At 42.6% G+C, this 27,673-nt stretch overlaps 1 protein-coding gene across 1 annotated transcript; it reads left to right on the forward strand.

Annotated features, from left to right (window-relative positions):
* Nucleotides 1–912: 912 nt before the first annotated feature.
* Nucleotides 913–27,673, forward strand: LOC141171893 (uncharacterized). Its single transcript, XM_073655528.1, has 7 exons — nt 913–991; nt 19,187–19,310; nt 19,440–19,619; nt 19,703–19,826; nt 19,910–20,007; nt 20,206–20,296; nt 23,278–27,673. The coding sequence occupies exons 1-7, from the start codon at nt 966–968 to the stop codon at nt 24,723–24,725; spliced, it is 2,091 nt and encodes a 696-aa protein (XP_073511629.1). The 5' UTR covers nt 913–965; the 3' UTR covers nt 24,726–27,673.

Consider the following 27,673-nt stretch of genomic DNA (forward strand, 5'->3'; position numbering starts at 1 on the left):
GCGGCTCCGCTCCGTACACCTCGTACACGCGCGGCTCCGCTCCGTACACCTCGTACACACCCGGCTCTGCTCCGTACACCTCGTACACGCGCGGCTCCGCTCCGTAAACCTCGTACACGCGCGGCTCCGCTCCGTACACCTCGTACACGCGCGGCCCTGCTCCGTACACCTCGTACACGCGCGGCTCCCCTCCGTACACCTCGTACACGCGCGGCTCCCCTCCGTACACCTCGTACACGCGCGGCTCTGCTCCGTACACCTCGTACACATGCGGCTCTGCTCCGTACACCTCGTACACACGCGGCTCTGCTCCGTACACCTCGTACACACACACGGCTCTGCTCCGTACACCTCGTACACACGCGGCTCTGCTCCGTATACCTCGTACACGCGTGGCTCTGCTCCGCACGCCTCGTACACGCGCGGCTCCGCTCCGTACACCTCGTACACGCGCTGCTCCGCTCTGTACACCTCGTACACACGCGGCTCCGCTCCGTACACCTCGTACACGCGCGGCTCCGCTCCGTACACCTCGTACACACCCGGCTCTGCTCCGTACACCTCGTACACGCGCGGCTCCGCTCCGTAAACCTCGTACACGCGCGGCTCCGCTCCGTACACCTCGTACACGCGCGGCCCTGCTCCGTACACCTCGTACACGCGCGGCTCCCCTCCGTACACCTCGTACACGCGCGGCTCCCCTCCGTACACCTCGTACACACGCGGCTCCCCTCCGTACACCTCGTACACACGCGGCTCCGCTCCGTACGCCTCGTACACGCGCGGCTCTGCTACATCCACACTGTAAACCCCTCCTGACCCCACACATAAACTTCAGCTCATCCAGCACCATGACAACCAGCACAGCAGAGTCCTGCATCCACTGAGGCCCCTGATCATGTGACCCCTGACTCCTCCCCTCCTGTGACCTCATCACAGCTCCTGTGCGCACACAACAGCCATATATGTGGTGGCGGCTCTGCAGGTGGAGGTATGTGGAGACCCTCATTACTGGGCGCAGGGGGGCATTAACCCCTTCAGCACGGAGGCTCTTTGGGGGTCTTGCGTTGCCCCTTTATAAGAATCATAAGGTTTATGTTCTGTTTCTTGTAATAGATACATACGACCCAACTATGGAGACAGGAAACATATTGTTCTCAGAGTACAGGACCCCCACAGTGTAATGCCCCCATTATGCCCCTTATGCAGGATGTATGATGCCCCCCACAGTGTAATGCCCCCATTATGCCCCTTATGCAGGATGTATGATGCCCCCCACAGTTTAATGCCCCCATTATGCCCCTTATGCAGGATGTATGATGCCCCCACACAGTGTAATGCCCCCATTATGCCCCTTATGTAGGATGTATGATGCCCATACACAGTGTAATGCCACCATTATGTAGGATGTATGATGCCCATACACAGTGTAATGCCCCATTATGCCCCTTATGCAGGATGTATGATGCCCTCACAGTGTAATGCCCCCATTATGCCCCTTATGCAGGATGTATGATGCCCCCACACAGTGTAATGCCCCCATTATGCCCCTTATGCAGGATGTATGATGCCCCCCACACAGTGTAATGTTCCCATAGTACCGCCATCCCCCCACACAGTACAATCAGAGGCATTACTAGGGTCTGATGGGGCCCGTTGCGAGATTTCGACCTCCCCCCATCCTGATATATACAGTGGGTATTCAGACCCCTTTACATTTTTCACTCTTTGTTTCATTGCAGCCATTTGGTAAATTCTAAAAAGTTCATTTTTTTTCTCATTATAGTGCACTCTGCACCCCATCCTGACTGAAAAAAAACAGAAATGTAGAAATGTTTGCAAATGTATTAAAAAGAAAAACTGAAATATCACATGGTCATAAGTATTCAGACCCTTTGTTCAGACACTCATATTTAAGTCACATGCTGTCCATTCCTTGTGATCCTCCTTGAGATGGTTCTACTCCTTCATTGGAGTCCAGCTGTTTTAATTAAACTGATAGGACTTGATTTGGAAAGGCACACACCTGTCTATATAAGACCTCACAGCTCACAGTGCATGTCAGACCAAATGAGAATCATGAGCTCAAAGGAACTGCCCAAGGAGCTCAGAGACAGAATTGTGGTAAGGCACAGATCTGACCAAGGTTACAAAAGAATTTCTGCATTACTCAAGGTTCCTAAGAGTACAGTGGCCTCCATAATCTTTAACCCCTTAAGCCCCGGAGCATTTTTCGTTTTTGCATTTTTGTTTTTGCTCCCCTTGTTCCCAGAGCCATAGCGTTTTTATTTTTTGGTCAATATGGCCATGTGAGGGCTTATTTTTTGCGGGACGAGTTGTACTTTTCAACGCCATTACTAGTTTTATCATATCCTGTACGGGAAAAAAATTCCAAGTGCGGTAAAATTGCAAAAAAAGTGCAATACCACAGTTGTTTTTTATTTATTTTTTTTACCATGTTCACTGAATGCTAAAACTGACCTACTCTTCTTATTCTACAGGTCATTACGAGTTCATAGACACCAAACATGTATAGGTTCTTTTATATTTAAGTGGTGAAAAAAAATTCCAAAATTTGGTAAAAAAAAAAATAAAAAAATAGCGCCATTTTCTAAGACCCGTAGCGTCTCCATTTTTCGGGATCTGGGGCTGGTTGAGGGCTTATTTTTTGCGTGCCGGGCTGACGTTTTTATTGATACCATTTTGGGGTAGATCCGATGTTTTGATTGCCCATTATTGCATTTTATTGCAATTTTGCAGCGACCAAAAAACGTAATTCTGGCGTTTAGAATTTTTTTCTCGTTACGCCGTTTACCGATCGGAATAATTCTTTTTTTATATTGATAGATCGGGCGATTCTGAACGCGGCGATACCAAATATGTGTATGTGGGTTTTTTTTTTATATATTTTATTTTGAATGGGGCGAAAGGGGGGTGATTTAAACTTTTATATTTTTTTATTTTTTTTTATATTTTTAAAAACTTTTTTTTTTTACTTTTTGCATGCTTCTATAGTCTCCATAGGAGACTAGAAGCAGCAACTATCCGGTCGCCTCTGCTACATACAGGGGACGAGCAGGTCCCCTGCATGCAGCAGAAATGGTCCTGTGCTATGAGCGCTGACCACTAGGTGGCGCTCATAGCGACAGGATCATGACAACCACAGGCATCTGCTGCAGACCCTGGGTTGTCATGCACGCCCATCGGCGACCCACGAGAACGTGACGGGGTCGCCGGTGGGCGGGGCTTATGACGCGCTACCCGGAAGCGCGCGTTAAATGCTGCTGTCGGAGATTGACAGCAGCATTTAACTGGTTAACAGCCGCGGGTGGATCGCGATTCCACCCGCGGCTGTTGCGGGCACATGTCAGCTGTAAGAATCAGCTGACATGTGCTCGGTTCAGTGAGGGCTCAGCGCCGGAGCCCTCACTGAACCGGCGGTACGCAAATATGCGTACTAATACGTCCCCGGTAAGTAAGGGGTTAAATGGAAGAAGTTTGAGACCACCAGAAATCTTCCAAGACCTGGCCGTCCAGTCAAACTGAGCAAACGTGGTAGAAGAGCCTTGGTGAGAGAAGTAAATAAGAACCTCAAGATCACTGTGGCTGAGCTCCAGAAATTCAATAGGGAGATAGGAGAAAGTTCCACAAAGTCAACTATCACTTCAGCCATCCACCTGTCGGGCTTTTATGGCAGAGTGGCCCGACGGAAGACTCTCCCCAGTGCAAGACATATGAAAGACTTCATTGAGTTTGCTCAAAAACTCATGAAGGACTCCCAGACTATGAGAAATAAGATTCTCTGGTCTGATGAGATGAAGATAGAACTTTTTGGTGATAGTTCTAAGCAGTATGTGTGGAGAAAACCTGGCACTGCTAATCACCTGCCCAATACAATCCCAACAGTGAAACATGGTGGTGGCAGCATCATGTTATGGGGGTGTTTTTCAGCTGCAGGGACAGGACGACTGGTTGCAATTGAAGGAAACATGAATGCGGCGCGGACAAGTGCAGAGATATCCTGGATGAAAACCTCTTCCAGAGTGCTCTGGACCTCAGACTTGGCCGAAGGTTCACTTTCCAACAAGACAATGACCCTAAGCACACAGCTAAAATAACAAAGGAGTGGCTTCAGAACAACTCTGTGACCATTGTTGACTGGCCCAGCCAGAGCCCTGACCTACACCCAATTGAGCATCTCTGGAGAGACCTGAAAATGGCTGTCCACCAGCGTTCACCATCCAACCTGATGGAACTTTAGAGGATCTGCAAGGAAGAATGGCCGAGGATCCCCAAATCCAAGTGTGAAAAACTTATTGCATCATTCCCAAGAAGACTCATGACTGTACTAGCTCAAAAGGGGTCTTCTCCTCAATACTGAGCATAGGGGCTGAATACTGAATAATGTGATATTTCAGTTTTTCTTTTTAAACAAATTTGCAAAACTTTCTACATTTCTGTTTTTTTTTTCAGTGAAGATGGGGTGCAGAGTGTACTTTATTGGGAAAAAAATGGCTGCAATGAAACAGAGTGAAAAATGTACTGTTATACCAATTAAATATGTGAATAGAGTTGTTAGACCCAGTCTGCGTACGGGCACTCTGACCTCTCTATGTAACAGATTAGATGTATGTTATGTGTTTATGTTTTGAAAAATAAAATAAAAATGATGTTGAAAAAAAAAAAAGTTAAAAATTTAAAGGGGTCTGAATACTCTCCGTACCCACTGTGTATGTATGTCCTTTATCCTGGGCCTCAACCTATATACCAGTATATGTCCCCCGTTCTGCCTCTGTTCTTTTGTGTATAGAAAAAAAATAAACTATTACACTCACCAGGGGCGAACATAGAAGTGATGGGGCCCCATAACAGAAGTATAATGCACTCCCCATAATTATCCATACAGTATAATGCGCAGCCCATAATCCTCCATGTAGTATAATGTACAGCCCATAGTCTGTACATGTAGTATAATGCACAGCCCATAATAATAATAATTTTTATTTTTATAGCGCCAACATATTCCGCAGCACTTTACAAATCTTAGGGGGGACATATACAGACAATACAAAATAAGCATATCTCATATCGAAAGGATTGAGGGCCCTGCTCACAAGCTTACAGTCTATGAGGAAATGGGGGAGACACAAAAGGTAGAATGTACATATATTGTATAAAGCAGCCTTGATATACGAAGTAGGATACAAGTATGTGTACAGTCCTGACCGAGGCTATTAAGTGCATGGTTGATATGAACCTGAAATTGAAGAATATTTTAATATGGGGGTGTATTGCCAAGTTTTTAGCTATAAGGTTTGGATACGGCTTTAACCCCTTAATACCATCTGACGTACTAATACGCGTCTGTGCCCTGGGACTTAAGACCCAGACCCGTATTAGTACGTCATCGCGATCGTGCGCGCACACAGGCTGTGCGGGCGCGATCGCCGCCGGGTGTCAGCTGATTGTCACAGCTGACACCCGGTACTATGTGCAGGGAGCGGTCCTGCACCGCTCCCAGCACATTAACCCCCGCTATGCTGCGATCGAAGTCGATCGAAATCGATTGCGGGGGCAAGGGGAGGTGATCGGCGATACTCACCTCCTCTTCCGGCTTCCAGCGCAGTCTGCAAAGGCTTCCCGGGTGTTGCCATGACGACCCGATGTCGTCATGACAACATCCGGGTCACCAGAGAGCAGGAAGATTGCTTGGACATGCGCAGTGCATCTCCAAGCAATCTTCACACTGTGCACTTCTGACAGCCTTCATGGCATAGGGATGGTGCTCCATTCCTGTGCCATGCAGGCGATCAGAAAAAAAAAAGTGCAAGTCCCAGAGTGGGACAAAGTAATAAAGTGTATAAACTGTGTGAAAGTGGAAAAAAAAAAAAAAAAAAATGTGCAAAAATATTATAAAAAAAAAATAATAATAATAATAATACACCAAAAATAAAAATATAATGTACCCATCAATAAATATTATTATAAAAAAAAATAAAAAAAAAACAATAAAAGTACACACATTTGGTATCGCCGCGTCCGGAACAACCTGACCTATAAAACTGTCCCACTAGTTAACCCCTTCAGTGAACACGGTAAAAAAAAAAAAACGCAGCAAAAAACAATGCTTTATCACCATACCGCCAAACAAAAAGTGGAATAACACGCGATCAAAAAGACGCATATAAATAAAAATGATACCGCTGAAAACGTCATCTCGTCCCGCAAAAAACAAGCCACCATACAGCTCCATCAGCCGAAAAATAAAAAAGTTATAGCTCTCAGAATAAAGCAATGCTAAAAAATATTTTTTTCTATAAAATAGCTTTTATTGTGTATAAGCGCCAAAACATAATAAAATGATACAAATGTGGTACCGCTGTAAACGTACTGACCCGAAGAATAAAGCTACCTCATCAATTTTACCACACGCGGAACAGAATAATAAAAAAAAAAAAAACAATTCCTGAATTGTTGGTTTTTGTTTATTCTGCCTCCCAAAAATCGGAATAGAAAGCGATCAAAAAATGTCACGTGCCTGAAAATGGCACCAATAACAACGTCAAGTCATCCCGCAAAAAACGAGCCGTCACATGACTGTCTGCCAAAATCTGGAAAAATTATAGCTCTCAAAATATGGCGATGCAAAAACTAGATTTTACAAAAAATGCGTCTTTTAGTGTGTGACAGCTGTCAGTCATAAAAACCCCATATGATTCTGGCATTGCTGTAATCACACCGACCCGAAGAATAAAGTCGTCTAATCACTTAAACCGCACAAGGAACGGCGTCAAAAATAAACTCTTGGGTTAGGATTGGGCTAGGGTTGTGCTGGGGCTAGGGTTGTGCTGGGGCTAGGGTTGTGCTGGGGCTAGGGTTGTGCTGGGGCTAGGGCTGGGGTTGGGATTTTTTTCAAAAGTAAGAAAAAAAGATGACGATATGGCGACTAGTGTTGAGAGCAAGTGCTCGCTGCTTGAGTTTGCATCGGGTGCTCTGGTATGCATTGAGTATCGTGGGTATTTGAGTGACATGCTCGAGTCTCTGCCCCATATGCTTCGCGGCCAAAAAACTTTACGGGGATTGCCTGCCATGCACGAGCGATCCCCGCATGTTTTTTTTTGGGTGTCTAATAACCGTGAAACATGCGGAGCAGGGACTCGAGCATGTCACTCAAGCACACGCTGTACATGGTGCATACCTGAGTACCCGATGCAAACTCAAGTAGCGAGCACTTGCGCTCAAGAATAATGACAACTTATTCAATATGATGACCTAATGTAAACAAATTCTGTGCCGTACCTCTGGGTTCAAAATGTTCACTATACACCTTAATAAAATCCTTGAGGGGTATAGTTTCCAAAATGGGGACACTTGTGGGGGAGCTCCACTGTTTAGGCACATCACGGGCTCTCCAAACGCGACATGGTGTCCGCTAACAAATTGAATGGAAAATCGGCTCAAATTGTTAGCGGACGCCATGTTGAGTTTGGAGAGCCCCTGTGTGCCCAAACATTGGAGCTCCCCCACAAGTGACCCCATTTTGGAAACTAGACCCCCCAAGGCACCTATCTAGATGCATAGTGAGCACTTGGAAACCCTAGGTGCTTCACAAATTGATTCGTAAAAATGAAAAAGTGTTTTTTTTTTTTTCACTTTTTCATTTTTACAAATCAATTTGTGAAGCACCTGGGGGTTCCAAGTGCTCACTATGCATCTAGAAAGGTGCCTTGGGGGGGTCTAGTTTCCAAAATGGGGTCACTTGTGGGGGAGCTCCAAAGTTTGGGCACACAGGGGCTCTCCAAACAGAACATGGCGTCCGCTAATTATTCAAGCAAATTTTACAATCAAAAAGTCAAATGGCGCTCCTTCCCTTCCGAGCCCTGCCGTGCGCCCAAACAGTGTTTCTTCCCCAAATATTGGGTATCTGCGTGCCCAGGGGAAATTGCACAACAAATTTTGGGGTCCATTTTTTCTTGTTACCCCTGTGAAAATAAAAAAAATTGGGTCTAAAGTAACATTTTTGTGAAAAAAGTTAAATGTTCATTTTTTTTCTTCCACATTCAAAAAATTCCTGTGAAGCACCTGAAGGGTTAGTAAAGTTCTTGAATGTGGTTTTGAGCACCTTGAGGGGTGCAGTTTTTAGAATGGTGTCACTTTTGGGTATTTTCTGTCATAAAGACCTCTCCAAGTGACTTCAAATGTGATGTGGTCCCTAAAAAAAAGGTTTTGTAAATTTTGTTGGAAAAATGAGAAATCGCTGGTCAACTTTTAACCCTTATAGCTCCCTAACAAAAAAAAATTTTGGTTCCAAAATTGTGCTGATGTAAAGTAGACATGTGGGAAATGTTATTTATTAACTATTTTGTGTGACATATCGCTCTGATTTCAGGTCTTAAAAATTCAAATTTTGAAAATCGCAAAATTTTCAAAATTTTTGCCAAATTTCCGTTTTTTTCACAAATAAACGCAAGTGATATCGAAGAAATTTTTCCACAATCATGAAGTACAACATGTCACGAAAAAACAGTGTCAGAATCAGGGGGATCCGTTGAAGCGTTCCAGAGTAATTACCTCATAAAGTGACAGTGGTCAGAATTGTAAAAATTGGCCCGGTCATTAACGTGCAAACCACCCGCGGGGCTTAAGGGGTTAAAGAAGGCAACCACTTGTAATATAACACAATTTTATTTATAATAGTTAATTTGAAAGATAAAATACAGAATCAAAGGAATAGTATGATATTGCGTACACTCTTGTAGATTAAAGGTCACAAAGGTTAAATACTTATAAAGGTTACATACTTATTATAAGATAGCAGAAGAGAAAGATTTCCCTAGTAGTATGTACATCATCTGTCCGGAAACATCAGCTGGAGAAGCGTTCAGCGATGGGCAGAGAATGTGTCCTAGGTCCTACACTGTGAAGAGCGTCCTCTTCACAGGTCCACAATGCTTCTGCCATAGCTGAATTCTTCAACAGCTTTATACATTTTAGAAAAATGTTTACCCAACCTAATATTACGTAAGCATGAAAGTTCATAAGTTGTTGTCCAACATCCCAATCCTGTGACAGTGGCCAGCTATCACAGATAAACAATGCCGGACAAGACCTGTTCACGGAACATTCTACTTCTGTCATAATGTTTACATATGATAAGAGTAAATCCTACACCGGGTTATAAATCAGAACAAGGTTTTCTTCCCAGATAGTATATTGTGTTAAGAAGCTATGTATCAGTGAGATACATTCACAGATAAAGTATAACTTAACACAGAATATATAATTAGAATATTGATTAAAGGTTGGCTACATCATAATGGGTTTCAGATAGCCACTTATATTTTTGGTACTACAGTAAGCTTCTCCATCTTAAGCCATATGCCTGTAGTCTTATTTACAATTTTGTGCAATCGTCTGTCTCTGGTTCTACATCGCCTGACAAACACAGCATATACAAAAGGCTAATTCCCTTCAGTAATAAAGATTAAACCTCAGACTTAGCAAACTTAGCCTAATGTTTTAGTATGTCTGGACTAATGACCCCTAGAGTCTACTGAGGTAAGACACCTAGAAATGCTGATGTCTGGTTTATATTTCAATATGGATTTGAAATATAAAATAGCCATTTTTCATGTTCATACTACACCGCTACACATAATATGGTGCCATCCACCCCACCAACTACTGTGTTTTTTGTATGCGCTTTCTGCAGTGCGTTCAACGTGAAAAATGCAGAAAAAAATTAACAAAGAATTGACATGCTGCAGATTTAAACTAACATCAAATCCTGAAAGGAAAAATACTGATCATGTGTACAGCACTTCAAGATTCTCCTAGACTTTGCTTGTCATAAGGATTCTCTAGCATTTTTGGGTCAGTGCCACTGAAAAAAACGCATCAAAAACGCACTGTTTGCACACAGCCTAAGTGAGAAATACAGACCTTTGGTCTATCTGGTGTGACAGTCACTTTTTGTGATATACAAGGGGAGGTATGTGTAACTCAGGTTGCTCTCCTGTGTGAACTGAAACCTACTCAATTTCTGCCAGCATGTTATATTCTGGGGGGTTAACTTCTTAAAGGGTGTGTGGTTTTATGAGAATGGCAGAGAGGGTGGGAGGCCATTCCCCTGCCTCCCCTCAGGGTGTGGCTGAGCAAGCTTAAAAGCTCAGTCGCCATTTTTTTTTTCTGTTGTTGTGGTTTGGAGAGGCAAGGTCTCCAGACTGGGAAAGCTTCAGCTCAGAACAGAGCTGAAGGCTGGGACTACAACCTGTGTGGCGAATCCCACACTCATATGGACTGTGCTATCGTTTATCTTTTGTTTTGTTATTTTTGCCAGTAAGGCTGTGTTTATTTTGCTGGAGTTGCAGGGCTTTATGCCGTTTAGTAAAGCCTGCAGAGAAAACCCTAGTCTACTTCCGGAAGCGGCCGAGTGAGTTGTCTTACCACACTGATTGCAGACTTGAATTGATATCGTGTTGTGTGCCAGGAGGAAGACAACAGTGGGAATCCGGATCACAGGCAGGGAGCATAGTGGACACAAAGAGCAGGGCGAGGTTCTTAGCTCAGGCCAGGAGGCCTACTTAAATGGTACAGAACTTTTCCCTGGAAGGGGGAGGCAGAAGGTCTAATTAAAGGGGTTGTGTGACGGATCAACCCCGTACTCTAAGATTTTGCCACATGGGGGTTGTCGTAGCGCATATGCAGCTAATGTGACATAATGTTATAAAGTGGGGTGAATATTGTGGATCGCATATTGTTGGACATTCTGTGATGTGAACGAAGCACTCTTGGCCCTCACCTTCCTGTGCTCACTTAGCAGTGGCAAACAGACAATGTGCTGATTAATGGGTTGTTGCATAACTGCTGTCTGGGAGCCTACTGCGGGTATTATTTGGTGAGAACAAGGGGTGCTAAAAATAACCTGTGTGATTCTCTATAAAACCTGCTTGTGAGAATAAAAGTTAAGTCCATCTTGGAGACACTGTGCGATAGTCATATTTTATATATCCCAGTGTAAGAAAAGCCTTTCCATGTCAGGGGCCTGCAGAAGAAGATTGGACATCTGCGGATGGGGTAACTAGCTCCCGTCACAGGTTGTCCAGTCAAAAGTGATAAGTCTACAGTCACTCTGTATGACTGCAGACTTATGAATTCCCCCAGCGCAGGCACTGTGTGTTGCGGGGATTTCCCGGTTTCAGACTCTGTATCGGAGGGTATGTATGTGTTATACATACCCCATCCAGTAGGCGTGGCCTCACTCTCCATACACTTGTATTGAGCAAGGCCTCGCCTTCTAGTGGGACATGCCCACTGGCCGTCTGCGTCACTAGTCGGGGCGTGGCCTCGCTCCATACACTTGTATGGAGTGAGGCGGTGCCGACTGGCTGGGGGTATGTATAACTCATACATACTCTCTGTTACTGGATCTGAAACCGGCAAATCCCCACATCGCACAGTGCGTGCGCTGGGGAGATTCATAAGTTTGCAGACACACAGAGTAACTGCAGACTTATCAGTTTTGACCAGACAACTCCTTTGGAAATATTCCTTATCTTAGACAAACAGAATTTAAACAAACAATTCTCTATATTAGACAGGAAGCGACAGTTTCGCCAAACTGGGACATAAGTTCTCCTACAGAGAGCTGAAGATGCCGTGCCATAGCAAGGAGAGTGTGGCCCTCGTCAAATGGACTAGTGAGCAGTCCTACCGATGCACCTCAGCCATTGAGGTCTTCACAAATCAACTGGCAACAGAGAGTTGCTGTGAGGGGCCATAGCGACACATCTCAAACATCTCAACCCGTATGGTCCCCACAGGGGATGATGAGCCTTCCCATAATGATTTCCTGGACTGTTGTAGCTTGTAACAAGTTATGTACCGCCACATGTAACCGGAAAGTTCCTGACTCTGCATAATGCAGAAGATGCATTCATAGAGTGTTGTGCCTGCTAGCTGCTGTAAATACGCCTCATCAAGGTCTTGTTAAGTAAAGAAAAGTTTAATTTTGGACACACCTACAGACCAATGTCCAATTTGTTCCATAATAGATATTCTAAAAAAATAAGAAATTGAAAAAAAAGGTGGACTTTATTAAGCCCAAATGGCAACGATCGGCTTGAGAAAGGTTATATTAACGGAAACACTGAAATTCGAGCTTAAACCCTTAACAACATTTGACGTACTAATACGCGTCTGTGCCCTGGGACTTAAGAGCCAGACCCGTATTAATACGTCATGGCGATCGCGCGTGCACACAGACTGTGCGGGCGCGATCGCCGCCGGGTGTCAGCTGATTGTCACAGCTGACACCCGATACTATGTGCAGGGAGCGGTCCTGCACCGCTCCCAGCACATTAACCCCCGCGATGCTGCGATCGAAGTCGATCGCAGCATTGCGGGGGCACGGGGAGGTGATCGCAGATACTCGCCTCCTCTTTCGGCTGCAAGCGCTGTGTGCAAAGGCTTCCTGGGTGTTGCCATGACGACCCGATGTCGTCATGACAACATCCGGGTCACCAGACAGCAGGAAGATTGTTTGGACATGCGCAGTGCATCTCCCAACAATCTCCCTGTCCAGCGCTGACAGCCTGCATGACACAGGGATGGTGCTGCATTCCTGTGCCATGCAGGCGATCAGAGAAAAAAAAAGTGAAAGTCCCAGAGTGGGACAAAGTAATAAAGTATATAAACTTTCAGAAAGTGAAAAAAAAAATTGCAAAAATATGAAAAAAAAAATAAAAAAAAATAATCCACCAAAAATAAAAATATAATGTACCCATCAATAAATATTATTTAAAAAAAAAAAACAATAAAAGTACACATATTTGGTATCGCCGCGTCCGGAACAACCTGACCTATAAAACTGTCCCACTAGTTAACCCCTTCAGTGAACACTGTAAAAAAAAAAAAAAAAAAAAACGAAGCAAAAAACAATGCTTTATCACCATACCGCCAAACAAAAAATGGAATAACACGCGATCAAAAAGACAAATATAAATAAAAATGGTACCGCTGAAAACGTCATCTCGTCCTGCAAAAAACAAGCCACCATACAGCTCCATCAGCCGAAAAATAAAAGTTATAGCTCTCAGAATAAAGCTATGCTAAAAAATAATTTTTCTATAAAATTGCTTTTATTATGTAAAAGTGCAAAACATAGAAAAACTATATAAATGTGGTACCGCTGTAAACGTACTGACCCGAAGAATAAAGCTACCATATAAATTTTACCACACGTGGAACAGAATAAAAAAAAACAAAAAAAAAAACAATTCCTGAATTGTTGGTTTTTGTTTATTCTGCCTCCCAAAAATCGGAATAGAAAGCTATCAAAAAATGTCACGTGCCTGAAAATGGCACCAATAACCACGTCAACTCATCCCGCAAAAAACGAGCCGTCACATGTCTGTCTGCCAAAATCTGGAAAAATTATAGATCTCAAAATATGGCGATGCAAAAACTAGATTTTACAAAAAATGCGTCTTTTAGTGTGTGACAGCTGTCAGTCATAAAAACCCCATATGATTCTGGTATTGCTGTAATCACACCGACCCGAAGAATAAAGTCGTCTAATCACTTATACCGCATGAGGAACGGCATCAAAAATAAACTCTTGGGTTAGGGCTGGGTTTGGGGTTAGGGTTGCGCTAGGGTTAGGGCTGTGCTAGGGTTAGGGCTGGCGTTGGGGTTAGGGTTGTGATGGGGTTGGGATTTTTTTCAAAATTAATAAAAAAAGATGATGATATGGCGACTAGTGTTGAGCGCAAGTGCTCGCTACTTGAGTTTGCATCGGGTGTTGTGGTATGCATTGAGTATCGTGGGTATTTGAGTGACATGCTCGAGTCTCTGCCCTATATGCTTCGCGGCCAAAAAAACTTTACGGGGATTGCCTGCCATGCACGAGCGAACCCCGCATGTTTTTTTTTGAGTGTCTAATTACCGTGAAACATGCGGAGCAGGGACTCAAGCATGTCACTCGAGCACACGCTGTACATGGTGCATAAAAAAAAAAAGTGAAAAAAAAAAACACTTTTTCATTTTTATGAATCAATTTATGAAGCACCTGGGGGTTCCAAGTGCTCACTATGCATCTAGATAGGTGCCTTGGGGGGTCTAGTTTCCAAAATGGGGTCACTTGTGGGGGAGCTCCAATGTTTGGGCACACAGGGGCTCTCCAAACACAACATGGCGTCCGCTAATTATTCAAGCAAATTTTACAATCAAAAAGTCAAATGGCGCTCCTTCCCTTCCAAGCCCTGCCGTGCGCCCAAACAGTGTTTTTTCCCCAAATATTGGGTATCTGCGTGCCCAGGGGAAATTGCACAACAAATTTTGGGGTCCATTTTTTCTTGTTACCCCTGTGAAAATAAAAAAAATTGGGTCTAAAGTAACATTTTTGTGAAAAAAGTTAAATGTTCATTTTTTTCTTCTACATTCCAAAAATTCCTGTGAAGCACCTGAAGGGTTAATAAAGTTCTTGAATGTGGTTTTGAGCACCTTGAGGGGTGCAGTTTTTAGAATGGTGTCACTTTTGGGTATTTTCTGTCATAAAGACCTCTCAAAGTGACTTCAAATGTGATGTGGTCCCTAAAAAAATGGTTTTGTAAATTTTGTTGGAAAAATGAGAAATCGCTGGTCAACTTTTAACCCTTATAGCTCCCTAACAAAAAAAAATTTTGGTTCCAAAATTGTGCTGATGTAAAGTAGACATGTGGGAAATGTTACTTATTAACTCTTTTATGTGACATATCTCTCTGATTTAAGGGCATAAAAATTCAAATTTTAAAAATTGCAAAATTTTCAAAATTGTCGCCAAATTTCTGTTTTTTTCACAAATAAACGCAAGTGATATCGAAGAAATTTTACCACAATCATGAAGGACAATATGTCACGAAAAAACAGTGTCAGAATCAGGGGGATCCGTTGAAGCGTTCCAGAGTAATTACCTCATAAAGTGACAGTGGTCAGAATTGTAAAACTAGGCCTGGTCATTAACGTGCAAACCACCCTCGGGGCTTAAGGGGTTAATAAAGTCCACTTTTTTTTCCATTTTGTATGCTTTGGAGTGCTGCCTTCTTTTTAGAATATATTTCTTTAATATATATATACAGTACAGACCAAAAGTTTGGACACACCTCATTTAAAGATTTTTCTGTATTTTCATTACTATGAAAATTGTACATTCACACTGAAGGCATCAAAACTATTAATTAACACATGTGGAATTATATGCTTAACAAAAAAGTGTGAAACAACTGAAAATTTGTCTTATATTCTAGGTTCTTCAAAGTAGCCACCTTTTGCTTTGATGAACGCTTTGCAAACTCTTGGCATTCTCTTGATGAGCTTCAAGAGGTAGTCACCGGTAATGGTTTTCACTTCACAGGTGTGCCCTGTCAGGTTTAATAAGTGGGATTTCTTGCCTTATAAATGGGGTTGGGACCATCAGTTGTGTTGTGCAGAAGTCTGGTGGATACACAGCTGATAGTCCTACTGAGTAGACTGTTATCATTTGTATTATGGCAAGAAAAAAGCAGCTAAGTAAAGAAAAACAAGTGGCCATCATTACTTTAAGAAATAATGAAAAAAATTGGACCGAACATCACCATACAAAATCATAATAAGTGGTCAGGGTACTCCCTAGCAAACATTAAACCTACACAAAAATGGAGTATGAAACCCTCAATAACAATTATAAGCGTAAAAGATAATTTTTATTTATAGAAAAATTAAAATCACCTATACCACATGTAACAAAAGATCAAACGGGGTAGGAAAGAGCACAATACAGAACTGACAAATATGGATGGGTCCCTATTGGGATAAAGGTAAATCAATCTAAACATTCAAGATCGCACAGAAGGTAATATATTGTACACTGGAGACCTAAGTGGCAAAGAAAAGGATCCAGACAATCATATTAATAAAGTGCATGAAATGAGAGTCTTACCCATAGGGACACAGGTCACCACCCAGCCAGACTGCAGCCCCGACGCGCGTTACGCGTCGCTTCCTCGGGGGGCTCCGAGGAAGCGACGCGAAACGCGCGTCGGGGCTGCAGTCTGGCTGGGTGGTGACCTGTGTCCCTATGGGTAAGACTCTCATTTCATGCACTTTATTAATATGATTGTCTGGATCCTTTTCTTTGCCACTTAGGTCTCCAGTGTACAATATATTACCTTCTGTGCGATCTTGAATGTTTAGATTGATTTACCTTTATCCCAATAGGGACCCATCCATATTTGTCAGTTCTGTATTGTGCTCTTTCCTACCCCGTTTGATCTTTTGTTACATGTGGTATATGTGATTTTAATTTTTCTATAAATAAAAATTCTTTTACGCTTATAATTGTTATTGAGGGTTTCATACTCCATTACTTTAAGAAATGAAGGTCAGTCAGTCCGAAAAATTGGGCAAACTTTGAAAGTGTCCCAAGTGCCGTTGAAAAACCATCAAGCGCTACAAAGAAACTGGCTCACATGAGAACTGCCCCAGGAAAGGAAGACCAAGAGTCACCTCTGCTTCTGAGGATAAGTTTATCCGAGTCCCCAGCCTCAGAAATCGCAGGTTAACAGCAGCTCAGATTAGAGACCAGGTCAATGCCACACAGAGTTCTAGCAGCAGACACATCTCTACAACAACTGTTAAGAGAAGCCTTTGTGCAGCAGGCCTTCATGGTAAAATAGCTGCTAGGAAACCACTGATAAGGACAGGCAACAAGCAATAGAGACTTGTTTGGACTAAAGAACACAAGGAATGGACATTAGACCAGTGGAAATCTGTGCTTTGGTCTGATGAGTCCAAATTTGAGATCTTTGGTTCCAACCACCGTGTCTTTGTGCGACGCAGAAAAGGTGAACGGATGGACTCTACATGCTTTGTTCCCACCGTGAAGCATGGAGGAGGAGGTGTGATGGTGTGGGGGTGCTTTGCTGGTGACACTGTTGGGGATGTATTCAAAATTGAAGGCATACTGAACCAGCATGGCTACCACAGCATCTTGCAGTGGCATGCTATTCCATCCGGTTTGCGTTTAGTTGGACCGTCATTTATTTTTCAACAGGACAATGACCCCAAACACACCTCCAGGCTGTGTAAGGGCTATTTGACCAAGAGCGAGAGTGATGGGGTGCTATGCCAGGTGACCTGGCCTCCACAGTCACCAGAGCTGAACCCAATCGAGATGGTTTGGGTGAGCTGGACCGCAGAGTGAAGGCAAAAGGGCCAACAAGTGCTAAGCATCTCTGGGAACTCTTTCAAGATTGTTGGAAGACCATTTCCGGTGACTACCTCTTGAAGCTCATCAAGAGAATGCCAAGAGTGTGCAAAGCAGTCATCAAAGCAAAAGGTGGCTACTGTGAAGAACCTAGAATATAAGACATATTTTCAGTTGTTTCACACTTTTTTGTTAAGTATGTGTTAATTCATAGTTTTGATGCCTTCGGTGTGAATGCACAATTTTCATAGTCATGAAAATACAGAAAAAAAATCTTTAAACGAAAAGATGTGTCCAAACTTTTGGTCTGTACTGTGTGTGTGTGTGTGTGTGTGTGTGTGTATATATATGTATATGTGTGTGTGTGTATATATATATATATTAGTATAATAAAGTTATGGACGTGGCTCAACTAACATTGTGCAGTGACTCTGTTTTCCTTATAGTGACGGAATTTTCTTGTTGCTACAACTGTGATTTTTTTTTTCATGTTAAACCTTTTAAAAACTTTCTTAAATAACTCTCATCAGTGCGATCATACAATATAAAAGCCTCTGATTGCTCAGGTGATGCACTATACTACTGTAGTGCCGTGTATTATCACTGCCTGTCAGTGTAATACTAACTGCCCCATACACATGAGATAAGTGTTGGCTGAACGATCATTTGGCAGACGGCTATCTCTCCCGACTCCCCCATACACAAATATTCCAGCTTTCCTGTGGTCTGTATGAGAGAGTCGACTCCTCTACTGGAGGATTATCTACAGGAAGAACAAACGGATTAACCTCCTGAAATTCAGGATGTAGGATCCTTCTCTGCCCTGACATCATCTGTTGGGAGGCCCCTAAATTCATTATATAGTCGACCAAACCCCCCGAAATCAATGCTTTCATGTAACTTGTAATGTGTATGGGGAGGTTAAAATGTAAATTATTGGCCTTTGGTCCAGCCTAATAGACTTTCGTGGATTCCAGGACCAGACACCGTTATTTGGCATTTAAATATCGTAGTAACTAGACAGCCCCATACTTGGGGGAGGAGGGGCACTCGGCCGAACTGTCAAACCTTCTGAGATGCCATGTTTGCTTTTGACAGCAACAAGTGGTTAAGCTACAGGATTTTATTGCAGCTGCACCTGTGCCATCCCTGCGGTGTACATCTATGTTCTGGTGCCCAAAAAGTGGTTATTTTTTTAAAAACAAATGTTTAACGTGTTAAAAAATAACATAATTTGTCTTCTGCTTTTTGCATGTTTTTTTCTTACAAGAATTGTTGGTGCCAATTTTTTTTTTAAACATTTTAATATCTGCTTTTTTTCTGGTGTTTTTCTCATAATATAGGAAAGCCTAAGAGCAGAAATAAACCCCAGAAAACACTGTACAAGGAGACTCTGGTGTCAAATTATTTCTGTCCTAGTTGTTTGTGCAAACAAAAAAAGCTTTTATAAAAGCTTTAAACTTCTGTGTGTGAATCAAACATTAGATCTAAGATGATGGAAGATTACAGTCTGGGGAAGATGGGAAAAATTCATATAGACGGCCGGTGGTGACTGACCCTGGCCAAATATGTTTCTAGAGCCATAGTAGAAGATGAAGATGTCATCCTCATCCTCATCATGAAGTAGTTACTTCTCATGTCATGTGTAATGAATATCTCCTGCAGTATTGCTAATGCCGATTCCAGTGTCGGTAAATCAGACGAGAATTAGCGTTATGGAAGATGAGTCTATGAGAAACGTATTCAGCTGCCGACTCTGAGGAAGAAATCGCTTGTTGTCTGTGGCCTAAAATATAAAGGTTTTATTACTAGATGTAAAGAAAAAACTAAATACTGTAAAATAATAAATCTCCTCATATGTTTCCCCTTATTGTCTCCAGTAATTATTTTATTACACAAGATTTTTATGACGTTACATCAAGCTCAACTTTTTCTCATTCATGTCTTAATATCGGATCCTTTCAGTGAAGATCTTCTATATAAGAGAACTTTCTTGATTTACCCATCAAAGATGGATATGAGCAGAGACAAGATGGTGGAGAAGATATTACACCTCACCCTAGAGATCCTCTTCTGGCTTACTGGAGAGGTGAGAGATTCTGATGACGTCACATTACATCATTCTTATCTATGGGAATAACAGATGGACAGAACTGGAGAGGTGAGGACTCTGGAAATGTCTGTACTGAGGTTTATTAATGTGTCTCTCCATAACCAGGATTACACAGTAGTGAAGAAGACCTCTAGTGAGCGCTGTCAGGACCCTGTGTCTGAGGGATGGGGAAGACCCCTGAGCCCAATCACGGGACCTCCACCTCACCCCCTGATACATGAGGACATCAATGACCAGAAGATCCTAGAACTCACCTACAAGATGATTGAGATGCTGACTGGAGAGGTGACACTGCTGGGAATGCTGGGACATTATACAGTAACGCTATGGAGGGATCGAGGGGATGACGGTATCATTGTATGTGTCAGGTTCCTATAAGGTGTCAGGATGTCGCTGTCTATTTGTCCATGGAGGAGTGGGAGTATTTAGAAGGACGCAAAGATCTGTACAAAGACTTCATGATGGAGGTTCCCCAGCCCCTCACATCACCAGGTAATAGACAGGACTAAATACACACGGCCTATAATTATCTGTATGTAAAGAATGAATTCAGTCCCTGTATGTGTTTCCTTCAGATCTATCCAGTAAGAGAACAACACCAGAGAGATGTCCCCGTCCTCTTCTTCCACAGGACTGTAAACAAGAAGATCCCAATGTTCCTCAGGATCATCAGGTAGATGGAGAGAAGGTGTCATGAGATCTCCCCTATGATGTGTAGACGGCTGTGAAGGTCTTGTGCTCAGTCTTGTTTTATCCACCAGTATTATATGGTTTATACTTGTGTAATGAGAACGGTGGAGATGGCAGGATTAGATCTTATCATAGATGGGACTTCTCCATCTGTCTGTGACTTTTACAATATTTGTTTCAGGGTGAAGATCTGACCCATATTAATACTACAGAGACATATGTGAGGGGTGATGAGCGGTGTAAAGAGGAGATTCCTACATATGACTACATAGGTGAGTAGTGACCACTAAATGCAAAGAAGTCACAGATTATTCTTAGTCACCGGCTGTGGCTGCTTTATCGGTGGTGTAGTCCGGCCGTATCACAATCGTGTGATCACCATTTTGCCTCTAGACCACAAAATTCTCCACCAAAAACTGCGCTGGGGAAATTCATAAGTCTTCAGTCACAGAGTGACTGCAGACTTTTCATGTTTAACTGGACAGCCCCTTTAACCCTACCTGGATCTGGACTTACACAGAGACCCCAAGGCTTGGGCCACGGTGTTACCTGCTGTTCTGTGGAGTGAGATGGGAAGAAGAATAGTCAGGTAGCCGGGTCACAACCAGGAGGGCAGAGAAAATACAAAATCAGAAGACACAAGAGTAGTCAGTAAATGGGCCGAGGTCACAACAGGAACCAAATACACAAGCCGGGAGCTGATCACAGAGGACTGAACCAGAGGAGAACAAGGCTGGATCTGGCAGCTTCCGGCAATATGCTTCCAGCTTTAGTAGGGTGCGGTGCTTTCCATATAGCTGAAGTAGGGAGCAGATTACTGCAGCTGGACAGTACACACACCCATACTGCCAGACTCGATGGTACTACAGGTCTCAGGAACCCTAATATTAGTGGCTGGACAGAGGCTGTACTGCCCAGAGCTTCTGATTCTGACGTCTCCTCCATCACCAGCGTCGCCTGCAGAATAAATAAAGCAGCTCCTGGTGGGAGAAGCAGAAGTCGCAGGAGCAGATCCCAGAGGAGATGGAATACAGCATTTGCAGAAGCCGTAATATAACAATATGGCAGAAAACCAGAGCAGTAGATATCACCAAAAAGTGTCTCCATTTTGGAAATTATAACCCTCAGTGACTTAATCTATAGGAGTAGTGACTATTTTGACTCCACAGACACTTTCTGGAAATTAGCTCGCAGTCGATGGTGGAGAGTGAAAATTACAAATATGTCATTTTATTATCCAACACCCAGATTGTGCTCCAGGAGACACACACTGTAAATTAAGTGGATTCTTCTCACTATAGTAATTCCAAATACATGGATGATAAATGTGGTTTGGGTGCACTGCAAGGCTCAGAAGCAAGGGGGAAACTTGGCTTTGGTAGAGCTGATATTGCTGGATTGGTTTATGGAAGCCATGTTGCTTTGAGTGCTATTGAGCCACTAATAATGTGGAAACCTCTGTTTTTCCACTGACAGATGATGCATCTGAGTAGGAACTTGTTTTTGTGAGAAGAGTAGAAAATTTTATTGGTATTATTTTGCCTAAATAACATTTTTGGTGGCTTATTATTCCATATTTGGAGGGAAGAATGAACTCAGTTGAATTCCACGCTCCACTGGTTCATCCTATGAGGTTTTCTATTACACTGTGAGGCTGTGTGCCAACTATGCTTTTTTTAAGCGTTTCCGCAGCGGCAATTCCGCCGTGGAAACGCTTAACACTTGGTAGAAGGTCTGCCATGTTCCCCAATGATAATCCGCATGTGCTGTGCACATGCTGCGTAAATTTCCTTTGCGGATTATCATTGAGGAAAAATCCGCAGCACTACCAATTATTTTGCGGAATTGCGGCATTTTCCCTGCCATTGACTTGCATTGAATCGCTTAATATCTGCATGACTACATGTGCACATGCGGATATTAAGTGATTCAATGTACAGATGGTACCTGGGTCTGGAGAAGAGGAGACTCTCATCCAAACCCGGGTACCATAGTACCTGTAAAAAAAAAAAAAAAAAAAAAATTAAATTAAAAATAAACATTATTCTCACCTTCTGATGGCCCGCGGTCTTCTCTCTGGTGCGTCCTGGCTCCCCAGTGGCTCGGGGTGGTGTAAAAGGACCTTCCATGACGTCATTTAGTCATGTGACAGGTCACGCGACCGCTGACGTCGGCGGTCGCGTGACCTGTCACATGACTAAATGACGTCATGGAAGGTCCTTTTACACCACCCCGAGCCGTCCAAGACACCGGACGCATCGGAGAGGGAGACCGGGGGCCATCGGAAGGTGAGCTTAATGGTTTTTTTTTTTTTTTTTTTTTTTTTTTTTACCATTTTTATTCTTTTTTTAACTATTAACTTGGTCACAGTATATAAAATCCATGCCAGTTGCATGGATTTATATTGTGTGACCAAGTTGTCAAGCACTTTTCCAAGTGATGCTAAAATCGCTTGGGAAAGCGCTTGACAACCCGCATGCGAAATCGCATGTGCAAAACGCGTGACATACGCTTGTCCCTGGCTGAAAAAGCGCATGTACAATCCGCATGTGTTTTTTCTGCCAGGGAGATGCAGAAACGCTCAAAATAAAATCCGGAGCATTTCTGCATCGTGGGCACATAGCCTGAACTGTCATTGTCTTGATGAATAATTCAATATTTTTACATAATGTAGGGAATGCTACTCACTTGGGTGCGTCGGGAGGCAAAACAGGAATCTTTTTCATTTAAACATCCATGATGGTTTATTTCTGCTTCATAAGCCATCCATAAGCAAAGGAAATATAAACAGTCTTCAGTGTAGGCAAAACAAAGAAAACAGTTATTTGGATAAAGTCCCTTGTTTACACAGGCTGGATAGCATCCAGTGCACTGGCTCAGTCTGGATATAGCACATGAGGCCTTCTCCCTCCACACACAGACCATGTGTCAAACAATGGACTCCATTGTCACCTATTAACCACCACCCAGAAGTGGGGTATGTGGGCAGCCAGACCCGCCCATATCTCAGGCTGCCCGTTAAACCTGGCCCAGACGCACCAAACAATCCTTAGTGCTTTGTGCCCTAGAACCATGCTCCCGGATTACATCACAGATTACAACCATCTCTGTGATACATACCTCCCATCAACTATATGTCCGGTAGCTGCCTTACAATAACTTGCTATTTTTACAGACAGTTTATGTTGAAATGTTTAAAACTATAAAATTCAAGGATATTTTATTCAAAACTTATTGGTTTTATTCTTAGCAGATGACTGCACAAGGAGATCAGAGGGACAGCTGACATCTTCAATTTTTAAATCAGATGATCTTGAGATCACACAGGATACAATGGAAGTAAATGCCATTACTCCAGATGTACCATCATCCCTTCACAGGAAAGATCAATCATCTGATCATTTGAAACAGGTCCTGTCTTCTGATTCATTACCGAGTACTAAGGAAAATCATAGCCACAAAATAAGCGTTAAAAAAGGAATTGATCCTAAAGCAAAGAAGCCATTTTCATGTTCAGAATATGGAAATAGTTTTCCCCTTGAAAAGTCTGTTCTTAAACATCAAACAATTCACACAGCAGAGAGTAGATTTTTTTGTTCCAAGTGTGGGAAATGTTTTAACCAGAAATCAGATTTTGTTAGTCACCAGAGAACTCACACAGGGGAGAAGCCATTTTTATGTTCAGAATGTGGGAAATGTTTTACAAAGAAATCAGAGATTGTTATACACCAAAGAACCCACACAGGGGAGAAGCCTTTCTCCTGTTCAGAATGTGGGAAATGTTTTACACAGAAAGGGAATCTTGTTACACACCAGAGAATTCACACAGGGGAGAAGCCTTTTTCTTGTTCAGAATATGTGAAATGTTTTCTCCACAAATCATATTTTGTTAGTCACCATCAAATTCACACAGGGGAGAATCCTTTTTCCTGTTCAGAATGTGAAAAATGTTTTAACCAGAAAGCACATCTTGATAGCCACCAGAGAACCCACACAGGGGAGAAGCCGTTTTCCTGTTCAGAATGTGGAGAATGTTTTAACCGCAAAACGAATCTTGATAACCACCAGAGAACCCACACAGGGGAGAAGCCTTTTTCCTGTTCAGAATGTGGGAAATGTTTTAACCAGAAAGCACATCTTGTTAGCCACCAGAGAACTCACACAGGGGAGAAGCCTTTTTCCTGTTCAGAATGTGGGAAATGTTTTAACCAGAAAGCACATCTTGATAGCCACCAGAGAACCCACACAGGGGAGAAGCCGTATTTCTGTTCAGAATGTGGAGAATATTTTAAACAGAAATCATATCTTGTTGTACACCAAAGAACCCACACAGGGGAGAAGCCCTTTTCATGTACAGAATGTGGGAAATGTTTTGTACAGAAATCGCAGCTTATTACACATCAGAGAACTCACACAGATGAGAAGCTTTTTTCCTGTTCAGAATGTGGGAAATGTTTTCGGAATAAATCTTCTTTTGTTAATCACCAGAGAACCCACACAAGGAAGAATCCCTTTTCATGCTCAGAATGTGAGAAATGTATTAACCAGAAATCAAATCTTGTCATTCATAAGAGAACTCACACAGGGGAGAAGCCTTTTTCCTGTAAAGAATGTGGAAAATGTTTTGTGAAGAAATTCTCACTTCTTCGTCACCAAAGAATTCACACAGGGAAGAAGCCTTTTTCATGTTCAGAATGCTAAAAATGTTTTAACTGAAAATTGTATCTTGCTAAAGTACTTTTCCACTACTAGGAAAATCCCTTGTCATTCCCTATGTTTGGCCTTGTTAAAATAGCAACACTCACACTCCCCTGCCGTTCCAGCAGTGTCGGGACTCGCATTCCCGGGGCTTACATGAGGTTGTTAAGTCACACGAGCCCTGCGCCCAATCAGTGGCGGCTTAACTTTCTCCAGACGTACTGAACAACAACAGGAAGCTAGGGCTGCGGCTGCTCTTTGACTTCTTCTTGATGTTCGAATTGTTCAAACGTGGGGACAGTGAAGCCAGCACTGATTGAGCGCAGGTCTCACATGACATAACAACCTCACATGAGCCCCTTCAACACAAGTGTCGACACCGCTAGAACGGCTTTACCGAGACATTATTGATAAAATTTGCTGTCTACCAGGATGATGAAGATGAAACGAGGGTTTACAATTTAACAAGACAATGATTGCAAACACACAGCCAAGGAAATTCTCAATTGGTTTCAGAAAAAAAATAAAGCTGCTAGAATGACCCAGCCAATCACCTGACCTGAATCCAATAGAACATTTATGGAAGGAACTAAAACTCAGAGTTGATAGAAGGAGCCCATGGGACCTTCAGGATTTGAAGAGTGCTTGTGTGGAAGAATGCGTGGAAATCGCACTTGAACAAAGCATATGACTAATTTCTCCATACAGGAAGCATCTTGAAGGTGTCATCACTAACAAAGGCTTTTGTGCGAAGTAATAAATGTCAGTAAGTGTGTTCAAACCTACTTCCCTATTTCATTATTACACATAACTTAAGTTATGGCCATCTATGGTTTAATTTCTTAGCCTGTGTGGGCTGAATGGGTTGTTACCGACGTTTGATGAGACTTTCATGTCAATAGCACCTTTTAGATAGGTCCAGAAAATATTTGGATAGTGACACAAGTTTTGGCATTTTAGCTATTTACCAAAACATATTCAAGATACAATTATATAATCAGTCTGGGCTCAAAGTGCAGACTCTCAGCTTTAATTTGAGGGTATTCACATCCTAATTGGAGTAAGGATTTAGGAATTACAGCTCTTTAATATGTAGCTGCCTACAAATGGAAAATTATCTCAAAAGCTCTTTCATTGGCTGTATGGGCTCTTCCATGGTTAATCCATCATCAATTAAGCAGGTAAAAGGTCTGAAGCTGATTCCAGGTGTGGCATTTGTATTTGAAAGCTGTTACTGTAAACCCATAACATGGAAATGAGCTCTCAATTGAACTGAACAGATCAAATCCACTAAAAATAGCTGGGAAATCAAAAAGGCATGAACATCCACTGAAGAAAAGTGGTGGATGATTTGCAGAATCTGTTCCATGATGAAGAAAAGCCCCTTCACAATATCAATCTAAGTGAAGAACACTCTCCAGGAAGTAGGTGTTTCAGTGTCTAGGTCCACCATAAAAGAGAAGACTTCATGAGAGCAGATACCGAGGGTTCACCACAAGGTGAAAACCATTAATCAGACTTAAAGATACAAAGGCCAGATTAGACTTTTGCCAAAAATCATCTAAAGAAGCCAGTCAAGTCCTGGAAAAGCATTATTTGGACAGATAAAACCAAGATCAACCTGCACCAGAATGATGGGAGAAAAAAAGCAGGGCTGTGGAGTTGGAGTCGGAGTCGTGGAGTCGGTATAAAATGGACTGACTCCAACTCCTAAAATATATAATAAATTGGGTTCAGTAGTTCAATGCAGTTTGGGGGGAATATTTTTTTCATAAGAATTTGGGAAAGTTATGAAATGTCCTATTCCTGATCTAAAGGTCTAGACTTTTAGCTGAGATGAATCTGTTCTACAGTAAATTTAAACATGAGCCATGTATGAGGGAGTGTTGGAGTCGGTGTCATGGAAATTGAGGAGTCGGAGTTGTAGTTGAAGGTTTGGCTTACCGACTCCACAGTCCTGGAATGAGGTATGGAGAAGGCTGGAGAAGGCTTGAAAAGGCTCATGATCCAAAGGACAGCATATCCTATGGCGCAGGGTCATTAGTGTTTTTTGATGATGTGATTGAAGACAGAAGCAGCTGGATGAATTTTGAAGTTTATAGTTTTCTGCTCAGATTTGACCAAATGTAGTAAGGTTGATTTGGACGGTGCCTCACAATACAGATGAAAAATGAGCCTAAATAGTGCGAAGGCGCAAAGAAGTGGAATATTCTGCAATGGTCACGTGAGTCACCAGATCTCAGTCCCATTGAGCTGCATTTCACAGGCTGAAGACAAAACTTATGGCAGAAAAACAGACAAACCAGCAACAACTGAAGTCAGCTGCACTAAAGGCGGCAAAGCCTCACAAAGGAGGAAACCCAGCGTTTGGTGACGTCCATGGCTTCCAGACTTCAGGCCGTCATTGCTGCAATGGATTCTCTACAGAGTATTAAAGATAAACCTTTTATTTATGGTAAAGTCAATTTGTCCAATTACTTTTGAGCCCCTGAAATGAGGAGACTTCATAGAAAAATAGTTGCAATTCCTAAACGTTTTACAGGATATTTTTGTTTAACGCCTTTATTTAAACCTGAAAGTCTACACTTAAATTGCATCTCAGTTGTTTCAGTTTAAATCCAAATTAGCGGCCTGCAGAGCTGAAATCACGAAGATTCAGTCACTGTCCAAATATTTCTGGACCTATCTGTATTCATATATTTACACTATATGAACAAATATTGCATCTCTTGCCCCCAAAACAAAACCTGAAATGACCTCTAGCTCCCTTTCCTTACTCAAAATCCCAAAACAGACGAGGACATTGGGAGTTGCCCATCCTCCCTCTTTTGTAGATTTCTGGAGATAAAGCATCTTCAGCCTCGGCTCTTTACCTCTCCTACAAAGAAAATGGTGGGAAAACGAAACACTTTTTGTAATCAGTTATTTTTTATTACATGTTTTTTTTTTTT

The sequence above is a fragment of the Phyllobates terribilis genome, unplaced genomic scaffold, assembly GCF_046119375.1.
Source record: "Phyllobates terribilis strain yellow unplaced genomic scaffold, ASM4611937v1 Scaffold_12__6_contigs__length_324123572, whole genome shotgun sequence".
NCBI lineage: Eukaryota > Metazoa > Chordata > Amphibia > Anura > Dendrobatidae > Phyllobates > Phyllobates terribilis.